The sequence below is a fragment of the Rissa tridactyla genome, chromosome Z (assembly GCF_028500815.1).
Source record: "Rissa tridactyla isolate bRisTri1 chromosome Z, bRisTri1.patW.cur.20221130, whole genome shotgun sequence".
Taxonomy (NCBI): Eukaryota; Metazoa; Chordata; class Aves; order Charadriiformes; family Laridae; genus Rissa; species Rissa tridactyla.
Genome location: NC_071497.1, coordinates 11,597,159 through 11,609,319, shown reverse-complemented (window position 1 = coordinate 11,609,319; position 12,161 = coordinate 11,597,159). Strand labels below are relative to the sequence as shown.

The 12,161-nt window shown below is 42.6% G+C and overlaps 1 protein-coding gene across 4 annotated transcripts in view; it reads left to right on the top strand.

Annotated features, from left to right (window-relative positions):
• The window catches only part of SNX30 (sorting nexin family member 30), a 50,424-nt gene that overhangs the window by 15,347 nt on the left and 22,916 nt on the right, over window positions 1–12,161 (top strand). For all 4 annotated transcript variants that reach the window (XR_008463736.1, XR_008463737.1, XR_008463738.1 and 1 more), the window contains exons 2-3: window positions 4,934–5,122; window positions 11,300–11,410. Coding sequence is in view for 1 of the 4 variants with exons in the window: in XM_054185068.1 (XP_054041043.1) it covers window positions 4,934–5,122; window positions 11,300–11,410 (300 nt within the window). In the remaining 3 variants the exon portion in view is untranslated. The remainder of the gene's footprint in view (window positions 1–4,933; window positions 5,123–11,299; window positions 11,411–12,161) is intronic.

Below are 12,161 nucleotides of genomic sequence, written 5' to 3'. Positions count from 1 at the left end.
AATTGTATGGAATCACTGTCCCCTTGACATGACTTTATCTGTGGTTGTGTCTCTCTGGGAAATGGATGGCAAAAAGCAACAGAAGTCTTTGAAACACAAGGAGAAAGGTACAGCACTCTGAATTTCAGAAGTGAAGCAGTGAGGAGAAGTACAGGCCTGGCTGTAAGATCCCCAAGTTAGGCAGGGATATTTGGGGTTAAGTGCACCACTTGCCTCTAAACAGCAACATTTCCAAATGTCTCTTACTGTCATCTAATACTTGTTGAATGAGAGCAATGGGCTTGCAGCATCAGGTGGTTTCAGGCTAACCCTTTCCAGGGATGAGCTTATCTGTGCGTGGAAGACTTAGCTGAACCACCTCTTCCACTTCCTTCATGGACTGCTCCTTAGATAGCAATGCTATCTGGTTAAGCTGTACACTTGCTAAGGCAGGATAAGTGAAAACTAACATTAAATTTGTAGAACCTGCAGTATTGACTGGCTGCACTTAACTTGGCAGGAGACTGTGTGATCTTCACTTGACGATAAGTCAGTACCTACAGAATTTTAGACCCTTTTTTAGCCTTCAAGCGTTGAATCCTGGATTCCTTCTCTGGTGTGTGCTACTCTGTTGGGGGAGGCTGCCTTCCAGAAGACTGAATACCAAGCTCTTGAGGTTTTACTTTATGGGTATCCAAGCTGCTCTGTAAATCCAGAGTCTTGGAAAATCTCCTGGGAGAATGGAGGGAGCAGATGACATCAACTGGAAACTTCCCAACTCATTTTGCATCTCACATGCAGACTTCAAGTTTATAAAATTCAGCTGAATTTTAATTTGGATGAAATGAGCTTCTGGATAGATTTAGTATCTGTTTCTGGGCAGGCTAACCAGTCAAGGTGTTTAGACTGCATAACACAACAAACGAATGTGAAACTGCTTCCTTAACAGATAGCAGCCTGCATAGTTGGCAGGGCTCATGCATTTCCAACACACACAGTTAGTTCCTACTTGCCCTGCACTGTAGGATACCAAACGTGTTCTGCTAGAGTCATCTGATCTCATGTACGCATAAATCTGGGTGTCTTGAGGAATCCTGCAAACTCCATAGGAATGGGTGAAGAGTGTGGCTGTGGGTGGTTGTACAACTGTGCACAAAAGCCTAGTACTTAACCAGGAGATCATGAACCTGAAGGTTTGAATGTCGTACTATTTCTGCCATAGGTTGTGATTGAGACCTTGCTAGAGCTTCACCTGACCTCCTTCAGCAGGTGACAAAGCTATGAGACTGTCCTGAAGAGGTGAGGGACAGAGGCTAAGGATCTTTGCCCTTTACTTTAGACGAAGCTTTGAAACTTGAGGCATTTCTCATGGATATTCTCTAAGACTTGAAGAATGTCTTGACAGAACCTGTCCTCCATTCCATCTGCCTGGAGGCCAGAAGCAGTCTCGCCTCCTCCCCACTGTGGGACTGCTCAGGATCATGGCAGGCTGACTGTACTGTGAGTAACAGGTGATATGATGAAAAGGCTTTTTTTTTTTTCTGTGAAGAGCTCTGTGAGCAGTAGGTACCTGCTGGGACTGGGACTGTGCTGAGCTTTGATAATGCAGATAGGCACTTAAAACAGTGGGTGAGCAGCTACTTGGTGCACTAAAGATGAAGCTGATCCATGGGTCCCTGGCACTGAATTCAGACTCTTTGTTATATAAAACAATTAATACCAGTCAGTGTTTCATAAGCTTGTGAGTATGATAACTACACCAACAAGTAGAAATGCAGGTGGCTGCAGATCTCCTTTCCTGCTAGGTTCTGCAGGACGTGCTCCTCTTTCTGTGGTAAAATCAGACTAGAACAGATGATGCAGTCTTGCTTCCCCAACTGCAAAAAATCCAAGTCCCATGGAAGAAAGCCAGTGCCAGTTAACATGACGAGGAGGTGCTCTGCTGAAAGGATTACAGCCTGAGACAACTTAGATTGTTAGGCCATCTGCTGTGATGCTTCAAAGCCTACCTCTTTCTAGCAATAGCATAAGGCTTCAGCAAACTGATCCTGCCTACTGTTAAACAAAGGTTCAACAGTCATAAGCGTTGTTTCTTGTGCAGTTAGCTAGGAGGCTCCACCCATTAAGAAGGACAAATAGTTAGCTTCTCACTTAGCCTTCAACTACTGAAAACTAGCCAAGTAGCAGGGCTTGATGCCAGCTGTGACTGACAGGGGAAGGTTCTGCAATCGCAGATGAGTCAGTATAGCACAGCAGTGCTTTCAGTGTAGGCATCCTCTGTTCTTTCCCCGCACCACACCTAGCAGCCTCCTGCTTCTAGCCAGAGTTAGTCTAGAATCTTTACTTAATCTAGATCTGGGGTGTTTCATCTAAGGCTGAGATCAAGTAAAACTATACAGCCTTTATTTTAAGACCTGAGACATTCCACAGGACCCATGACTGCAAGAACACACTGAAGTGGATTGAAGTGGATTCCAGCCTTCACAAACTTCTGCCCTGCTGAAAAAGTGCCAGACATGCTAATATGATATTGTCATCTCCCAACAGAATTGGTGAGGAAAGTTGATAACTTCATGCAAGTGGCTGTAATCTCCATCTTTGGTCCTTCCTGCAGTTATTCGGACACCTTGATGTAGAGCTTTCATGTTTTAAGCAGATTCCATCATATTCTTTAAGCTCTCTTGGAAGGGTTTTGTTACAAGCTTTTGAGATCTCCTGTGCAACCAGGCGTAAGCTATTTCCGCAAGTTAATTCACTTCCATTTAGAATTTGACTGGCTGTAGTTCTGGCACAACTTGTCTTAAACTAATGTTTATTGCACATGGGCAATGAAGAGCTGTCTTTTCCTTTTGGAAACAGGAACACATTTGTCTACAGCTACTGTGGTGTCCCAGGGTTTGCTTTGCTCTTTACTGTGCTCAGCCAAATTCTCCCCTCTAGCTGAACTGCAGATCTTCTGAAGCCATCTCCTGTTGCTAATCTTATCCTGTCTTCTGCTTATTCTGTTTGTGTAACTCCAACAGAACTCCTTATCTGCTGAGTTATTGTAGCCTTGCTTCTTCCTGTTGTACACGCTTCTGCTATGTTGAGTCTGAGCCAGATGCTTGTGTAGTTCAAGCTGTCTGCCTCATGTATGTGCCATGCTCATCCTGCTCTTTTGCCCTCTTAAGAGAGCATTTGAGTGCCTACCTTCCAATTCTTGCTCACTTGCCAGTCGAACTTGAAATCTCTCATCAGTTGGCAACCAATTCTGAGGATTAGCTGGGAGAATCCATCTCACCTCTCTGTTAGTAGACAATAGTTTAGATCACCCCTTTCACAAAATGTCTAGGCTAAAGCATTATTCTCCCTACTTCGTAAGGCAGTCCTTGAGGAGAAGAGCAGTGCTGCCACAGTTCTGCGGGACTGCAAGAGGCAGAGGCTCTATAAAATCCCAGTACTCCCGTGATGGGTTTGTGACTGGTAGGAACTTGACCCTATTCTTAGCCATCATCAAAGGTAGACCTTTCCAAGTAGCTTTAACTTGAAGCTCTCATCTGTAATTCTGAACCCTTGAACAAAGGCAGACTTCTTCTGAAGACAGGGACTATCAATGTCCGGCTTGAACATAAACAGTAATTGCATAAGGAATACTGATGGAGAAAGAGGAGGACCTTACCCAAACAGGATTGCTTTGCTAAGATCACACATTTCATTTGTCTGCTTAAGGACCATGTGAAGCTGGGGCTAAGCAGTAATTCTAAAACTAAAACACTTCTAGTTAACGTGCTGCTTAGCTGTAGTGATGCTTCTCTGTCTAGCAATCAGAGGAACCTTTGTCCTTACAAGGGAAACACTGTGTAGATAAATCTATTCTTATGCTACTAGTTAAAACAAACAAAAAACCTCACTTCTTCTCTGAAAAGAGGAGACATGGATCTTTCTAATACTGTTGTCAGATTTTCCTACATATTGTACAACTTGTCACATGCTGCCAGCTCCCTTTGCTACAAAACCAGAGCAGAGAACACATGTGAAGTGGCTGTGATATTTATGCAAAGTGGAGTAACCACTAGCTCTGGGAAGTAGTTGGTCTATATCAAAGTGTGAGACTTGAAGGTGTGGGAATGTACCAAGTTGGCTATAAAAGTGGTTGGGTTTTTTGTGTGTGTTTTTTTTTTTTCACCCTGCTGCTGAGTCAGTTTTAAGGAATTACAGACTTTCCAAATCCTTGTGAGTCTCTTCCTAAAATAGCCACTTGCTCGTTCTTTTAGTCTCTGTCTTCCCTAGGCACTGGATGATAATCTTGGTGTTGGGAGGATGGGAATGAGGACCTCTACGAGCAAAACACAGTGTTTTCATTGGCCTTATTACTCCAGAAGGGAGGTGTGCATAGACACTGGTGCTCGGGTGTATGATCTGTGACTGTCCTGTAGTGCAGTGATGGCAAGTCAGTCTCTGACTGCTGTCAGAAGTGTTTGGAAGTTAATGGACTGGATGGGAAGCCTCTGATTCCTTCCTCTACTATAGGAGTCTCCAGAGGGGAAGGCTGACTGCATTCCAGTCCACTGGACTGTTGCCACTTTGCCTGAAGCCTGTCTCATAAGTAGCTCTTCTGATTTGCCTAGCTGTTTTGTTCTCAGAGTCTAAGTTGGTTCAGCAACACTTCTACTTCCTTATGAATAGAAACCAGGTTGTGCCATACTAGGGGGAGGTAGTGCATACGAGGGGGAGGTATGGTGGTAATGTGCTTTCTCTTCAACTTCTGGAACAGTAGAACAACCTAATGCTCAAAGCCGAGACCTTAGGGGCTTGCCCAGGTGTCCTGGAAAAGGGTGATCCTTTGGTGCTGCTGAAATAAATAGCCCATTTAATATCTCAGTGAAGCCTGTCAGTGGCATCTTTGAGAATGTTGTACTTTGCAGTGAATCTGTTCACTTGTTAAAAACTTGCTGTTTTTTCCTCTCCAATACAGGATCTCAGTCTACCCAATGGCACACCTGTGGACACTTCTAGCCCAGCCTCCTCCTCATCTCTCCTCAACAGACTGCAGCTGGATGATGACTTGGATGGGGAAACTAGAGACCTCTTTGTTACTGTCGATGATCCCAAAAAACACGTGTGCACAATGGAGACATATATCACGTACAGGGTCACAACAAAGGTACAAAGTAATGTTCCGGTTCCTAGTGTGTTTTTCTTTGGGGAGTTTTTTTAAGACATGTTCTTGGATGTCTGTGCCTTGTATTGTATTTCCTTATCTTAAAGACAAGAACTTAGTGCCTTTCAGTACCTCGTGAATATGTTGAAGGGGTGACTTCTCTTAGCAGAACTGTTACTGCTTCAGTATGTGAAACTATGGAAAACTCTTAACAGATCAGCTTAGGTTTTTGTCTCTGACTCTTAAATAGAACTGTTTGTAAACTTGCAAGGCCAGTTTCTTTCATTAACTTGAAAGTTTGTTCATATAAAGTAATCTGACACCCATTTGGCTTGAGTTACCTCCCCTGAAGGGGAATGTGCCTTGTTGATTCACTGTTAAGCATCTCACATTTTGTGTCTGTCCTTTTCTGAAATGCTTTAATCTTACTGCTTTAAGTGTTTACCACGCTTCTTCTGTCAGCCACTTACCTAAATCATAATCTTGATCGTCAGCTGTAAACTAGCTTCCATGCAGTTGTTGGTACAGAAGGCTGTATAGCTGCTGCTGAAACTAGGTAGCCTAAGAATGCTACTGCCTACCAAAAGAAACACACTCAAGATTTTTTTTGGCATGTGTTGTAGTTCAAGCACTAATGCAGTCTAATTACACTAATAGGAAAAGTGATCTGAAAAGTCTACTGCACTCACAACTGGAACACTGATTTCTGTTAACTAGCTCATTCTCATTAGCATGAGCTCCTAGGTGATGTTGACATCTGTTTTGGGCACTTGCAGTTACCTAAGGCAAAAAGCACTAGGAGTACACTTGATCCACTTGTCCAAAAAGATTAACATTCCTCTGGCGTACTTAAATGGCACTATATACTGGAGAGAATATTTTCCTTTCAGATAAGGAAACCTTTACAAGGCAGACATACTTCCCCCGCCCCCCAAATGCCTACTCCAAATTTCCTCCTTTAAGGATGCACAGGACAAAATGTGGTTTCTCTAAAATAGTAGCTACCTCCTCCTGCACACTTATTGTAGTCCTGTCATTCTTTGTTGCTCTGAGTGTCTTAATCTTGCAAGAAATTATATATGTTAACTGCTAGAAAATGCTAAGAATTATTGTAGGAAATTTTTCTACTTAGAGCAACTTGTTACATGATCAGAAGGAATATGATGCACAAAAGGAGATGCAACTTTCCACAGGCAAATGGCTAAAACTGGCTAAAATTGTTTCTCCCTTAATTTAAGACCCGATTATTCTGTCAAGATAAAATATCTCTATGCAGTGGCACCCTAATCATGTTCCTCTGCTTGGAAACCTGTGTTCATACAAGGGTTCCCATCCTTCTTAAAGCAGAACTCTGGAATGTGGGTAAGGTATTTACTGAATTTAGAGCAGGTGTGTTACCCAACAGCACCTTTTTTTTTTTAAATTAAAAAAACCTCATCCTGTACTTCTGATTTTGCATATCTACCTACCTGTCTGTTAACACTTGTTTTATTTTGGATCTCACTGTAGCACATAAATCCGCTATATCATAGCATTACAATACTATTGTGAAACAGTGCATAATTTATTCTTATCAATCACCATGAAAGCCTCACCTATTTGGGTTTATTATTTTTGTAAACTTCTGGCTAACCTCTAGGGTCAGCACCTCTAACACTATCTACCATTGTTTAAAAAAAGGCTGTTTGGAAGACTAACAGTATTAATGGTCTGACTCATCCTTGCCATACAGACAAGGCCTCTTTAATGCTAAGCTAATTGCCCAATCAGCCATTGTAGCTGAAAGCAGTAATTAAACATTGCCAAAAAGCTGTGCAGAAATAATCCCTAGACAGTGATGAGTGATGCTTGCACCTCCAGGTTGTAGGTTAAAGGTCTATAGCAGACCTTGCTCTTGTCATCAGTGTAAAGCCATACCTTCCCACCATCTCCCTTGCAGCCTTGCATGAGGACTTGCATAAAGGGCTGAAATGGTCTCTGTGGTGGCTCTGGATGAGGAGGTGGGGTGGCTGCTGAAGAATGCTACCGGAACCTCAAAGGTTTGAATAAACATAGGTCTTAGAATGAGCTATGCTGAAGACTTCCTTGCTTTGAAAAGCAGCATCACTAGGGGGAAGAGGGGAATGTAGTTGCTAGTGCTGTAATGTTTCTTGTGGCTGTGGCTGGACACCACTGTAGGCAAGAATGTAACCTGACGACAGTCTTGTTTTTGTTATGTGGGGTTTTTTTTCTTTCTTTAGAAAGCTCCTTCATCCTAATAGCAAGAAAGAAGTCTTGCAGTATGCCCCAGACTTCTCATTTACTGACACCTTTGTCAGCAGGTGGTGATGGCTGAGGATGGGTCTAAAACATTTGGTCCAAACCAATGGCTTGCAGGGAAGCTGAGAAGAAAGCTTAGAGTTTACTTGGTCCTGTTTGTGTCCCTGCTTTCGCAGCTTCCAAGTAAGAGCTAGGTAGCATTCTCCAGCCTGTCTTCTGGATGAACACATTTAAAGAATAAAATGGGAATCCCCGAAATAATGGGGACAGTGATTCAGACCTGGCTGTCTTGATTCTTTCATATCCTGTTTTCTTATGCTAGTGAGGCTAGTGAAACCAAAAAGGTGGGTGAAACTTGTGCCTGAACTTAATTGGTTGTGGCTGTGATGATTGAAGCGTTTCGGGTGTTCTAGATGATACACCTTTGTGCTCTTCAGATGGACTGATGTGCACTCTAGGGGGATTTTATCAAGCAGATCTTTCTGAGGAGGGAGGGAGGGGGAAAATAAAGCTTACCCTTATGTTGTGTAGTCATCTGTCCCAAGGGAAACATAAGTGTACTTCTAACTTTGCTTTTGTGTGCTTTCTAGGTTGGCAAGGCCTTCTTATGTGCCCTTCCCCGTGGAGGTCTGAATAGCTGTGTGCTGTTCCTCAGTCATGCAGTTGCTCTGCAGGCTTGAAGGGAGAGGCTTTCACACCAGTCAATACTGAAGTAGAGGTCTTGTTTTCTTTTTCCTGTCCTCCTCCTGCTTCCAGCGCATGCATTGGGTAGATTACCTGAGCGCATGAAACAGCTAGATCACTAGAGAGGAGCAGGTCTAAGTGCGATGATCTCTTTTTCAAACAGACTAAACTGAGGCAAACAAAACTATGAACTGCCAAGAACACTAACCTTGCTACCTTTCCCCCTCTGCTGTTCTCCCGTCTTTCTAGTTGAGGATTTTGTCCCAGATAAATAGTAACATGGAGGGGAATCCACAGTCAGGTGTAGCGAGTAAAAGACTAGAACTAGGGTACAAAGATACTTTCACATAGTCATCACAGGCTAGCTTTAGGTTTGGCTGCTAACTCCTCTTAAGAAAGACAGTCTTACACAAGACCAAGGGTTGATGCTTGCTTTAATATTGCCTCAAGTCAAAACTGTTCCAAAAACAGAGGTAAAAGTGTCTGTAATCCTTCCTGCTTTCCAGCTAGTAAAACTGAGCCCAGAATACTGCAGTGCTGACTTAGTGGAACTGTGCTGGAGTCTTCAATAAATCCCTGGAAATGTCTTGCCCATTATTTTTAGGAGGTTGAGGTCTGCCACATAAATTTCTCAGCTTCCTTTGGGAGAGACCTGTGTCCTTGCAAGATGAGATTTATGGATCCTAGTAGGAAAGCAGGAGGAACTCAACTGTGTCAAAAACACAGATGTTTTACTTACTGTCCCCAGACAGTGTCAAGACCCTCTTCCTTTTTGTGTGCAGTCTGGAAAAAATAACTCGTGCTAAGCTAATGAACAGTTTGATCTAAGATCCAAATTCTTTCTGCATTATTGAAGTGTCATTAAAACCTTGAAGAGCCCTTATGTTCTGTCCAAATAGTCTTGAAGAGCTTATTTGCTGTCTAGATTTGACAGCCTGTACAGTAAACACTGAAATGCTGACGACTATGATGTATTTTCATCTGCTTCTCTTGGAGGAACAAAACCTGATACATGGAAAACTTTGCAAATCTTTCTGTGATGTAAAGGCAGCAGGAGCAGTTTGCTAGAGATGAGCAATAACAACTGTAAAGTTTGTGCACTGGGACTTATTGTGCTTTCCTACTTCTAGACTAAATAGTACCTATACAGTTTTCCTTAACTGTTATCAGAATACTGGTTAATAATGTTCCCAGCACTAACAGATGAGAGCCTTTACCTTCATCCTCATGCTACAGGATAAGACGCTGTAGTGTGTATACATCCTGATTACTCTCACTTACTCACTCTCTGATCTCTTTTAAGAAGCTTTTGCTCAGTGACAGCCAGTTCACAAAAGCTCTCCCTACTAAATTGTTACTTTTTTTTTTTTTAATTTCAGGATGTCTACTGCAAGGCTCAGGTATAGCTGCCCTATTAACAGAACAAAACAGTTGGCACCACTGGCTGATGAGGGTTGTCTACATGTGCATGAATTATCTTGTTCTAGAGTAATGCCTTTCAGTCTCTTACTCAAAACAAGTGAAAATGGTTCATACAAAGTCACAGAAGTTTCATTTATAGTGTGGCACTCTAACACATTAAATAAGCTGGTGTACTCTGAGGTGTAGCTGAGTAAAGCACAAAGCCTCAGTGGGTATCTGGGTCTTGGTAGTTCCTCATCTACAAACACAACTGCTCCATTGGTGAGCATTCATGATGTTAGTCCATGGACTAACGTGTGAATCTCTTACCATAGCTAGCAGGTCAAAGGAGGGAGGTGAGCTTGATTTCTTCTTTACTGTCTCTCTATGCCTTCCTTTTCTAGAAACCAAACCATTTCATATGTAATATCACACCATCATGCTGCTTATAGTATACTAGAGCTACTGTTCTGATGATAGTGTGTTAAGGCTGCTGGCTTCCCCTTAGGAAGAGATTTCTGGTATAGAGCTTGTAGAGGATTCCCAGTGAGGACCGATGGGAATAATGTGCAGTCACTGAAGAGCTGGAGCTATCCAGAGAGCAAGTGAAGAGATATCCATGCATTTAAGGGCTGCTACTTGGCTCTCCAAATATGTGGCAGTTGCCCCCAGTCTGGAAGTAAACAGAAAATCTCTGCTGGGATTTAGCTGGCATTTGTAGTGGCTAGGAGTAACAAAGCAACAGGAACTGGCATCGAGTCCAGCACTAAAGCTAAGAGAGCTGGTGGTGTTGATGTCCAGCTGTAGACATGTAGTGTGCTGGCGCCGCAGCATCACCTTCATTGCAAGACGGTCTTGATGCTGCAAGTAACTAAATATAGTGCTCTGGGCTTCTCTGTGAGCTGTGCTTCTCAGTGGGACTTAAGGGCCATCTACCTTCCAATCAGGGCTATCAGAATACCAGGCTCTGTAGCAGAGACTGCTGGTTGGTATACATTTTCATTAGTGCTTTTAGACAGTTGCAATATGTGCTGTGCAAGCAGCCCCACGCAGTTAGTTTTCCAGGCTATGGGCTGTTCGAGGACTGGATAAAACATTTGCTAGAAGTTTCTCTGTATACTTGCCTTCTGTCTCAACCTTGTAATGGCAAGTTTATTTCCTTGTGCTGAAGAATGAAAACTTTGACGATTTAACTCAATGTACTGATATCTCTAATCAGGTATACACAAACTTAATGTAAACAAACTCATTTCTTCCTCTCAGAAATCAACAAAAACTGTCCTTCACAAACCTAGCAATTGCTTATGTTCTAATCTTTTACCCTTGAAGGAGCCTAGGAAGTGTCACTTCTGGAATGTGGGGCAGTCGTGAAACATTTTTCACCCATGGTTAATGCATCTAATAGAATACACAAGTCACTGAATATCTTTGCTTTTAATTCTTGATGGCTAAAATAGCCTTGTCCTCAGAATGAAGATTTCATATAGTCTTCCCCGCAAACTTGTAACTGCCAGAAGATTAACGTGGTGCACAGCAGTCTCCTCTCCACAGACTCCTCCCATAAAGTTTATCTGAGCAGAACATATATTGAAGTATGGATAGATCTTAAGAACACATCAGCTCCAAGTAATAATTTTTCATACTGCTTTCCGCGTGCCTGAAAGGCCAGAGGATCTTTCTCTCATGCTGGCCGCAAACACGACTTTCGGGATGGAGTACACATGCAAGGCTTCTGTGGCCTCACCCTTACCAGTGATGGCTGTACTGTATTTGCTGCTATGCTGTGAAGTGAGAGGTTTCGGTGCACACTAAGCATATCCTGTTTTTCTTTTTCAGACCACACGAGCAGAGTTTGATTTGCCAGAGTATTCTGTCCGCCGGCGGTACCAAGACTTCGACTGGTTGAGAAACAAGCTGGAAGAGTCTCAGCCAACACATCTCATTCCCGTAGGTAGTAAGCAAGAATCTGCTATTAAGGACAGTTCTCTATCTGTCTTGCAAGGGTGCTGTTTTGGTGACGTGTCCCTCTAGATTTAAATACAGTATTTCATTCTCTTCTAATATTTAGATTTAAATATGGTACTTCATTGTCTTCTGGTGGAGTGGGAAGAGCTTCCCATTCTTGACTGATTATGAAGCTTAGACTTACCTTCGGTGGCACACCTGAGGCACGAGCTTTGGCAGCCTCCCGTAGGGCAATATACACAGTGACTGCATTTGTTGTGGCATAGATGGAATATGCTTCATCTGTTTTCTCAATTATTACATCTAAATTCCTATCTGAATAAGTCTCATGTCTGAGGATTATGAAAAGTCACACAGGTACTGCAGGTCCTAGTCTCACTCAGTTTTTGAGATGGTATTTTGAGCTGGTTTTAAAGAGTATTTTAAAACTATTTGTGCTAATATTCAATAGCACAAACTTACAAATCTTAGCCTCTGACTTGGTAGCTATTGCATGCTTTCAGTAGGCATAAGTTTAGCTAATTAGACTAGCTAAACTACTGCACCCCTTGTTGCTGAAGCTGGTAGTCTGACTACATTAATGTCATATGAAGAGGCTGATACTGATCTTCAGCAGTCTGTTGTTCATATTGTAGAAGATGTGAAAAGGTAGGAAGCCTGAGAGATCACCACCATCAGCTCTTTTGAACAAAGAAATTCAAGAAGGCTTGTAGGAGGTGAATCGTCAGGAAAT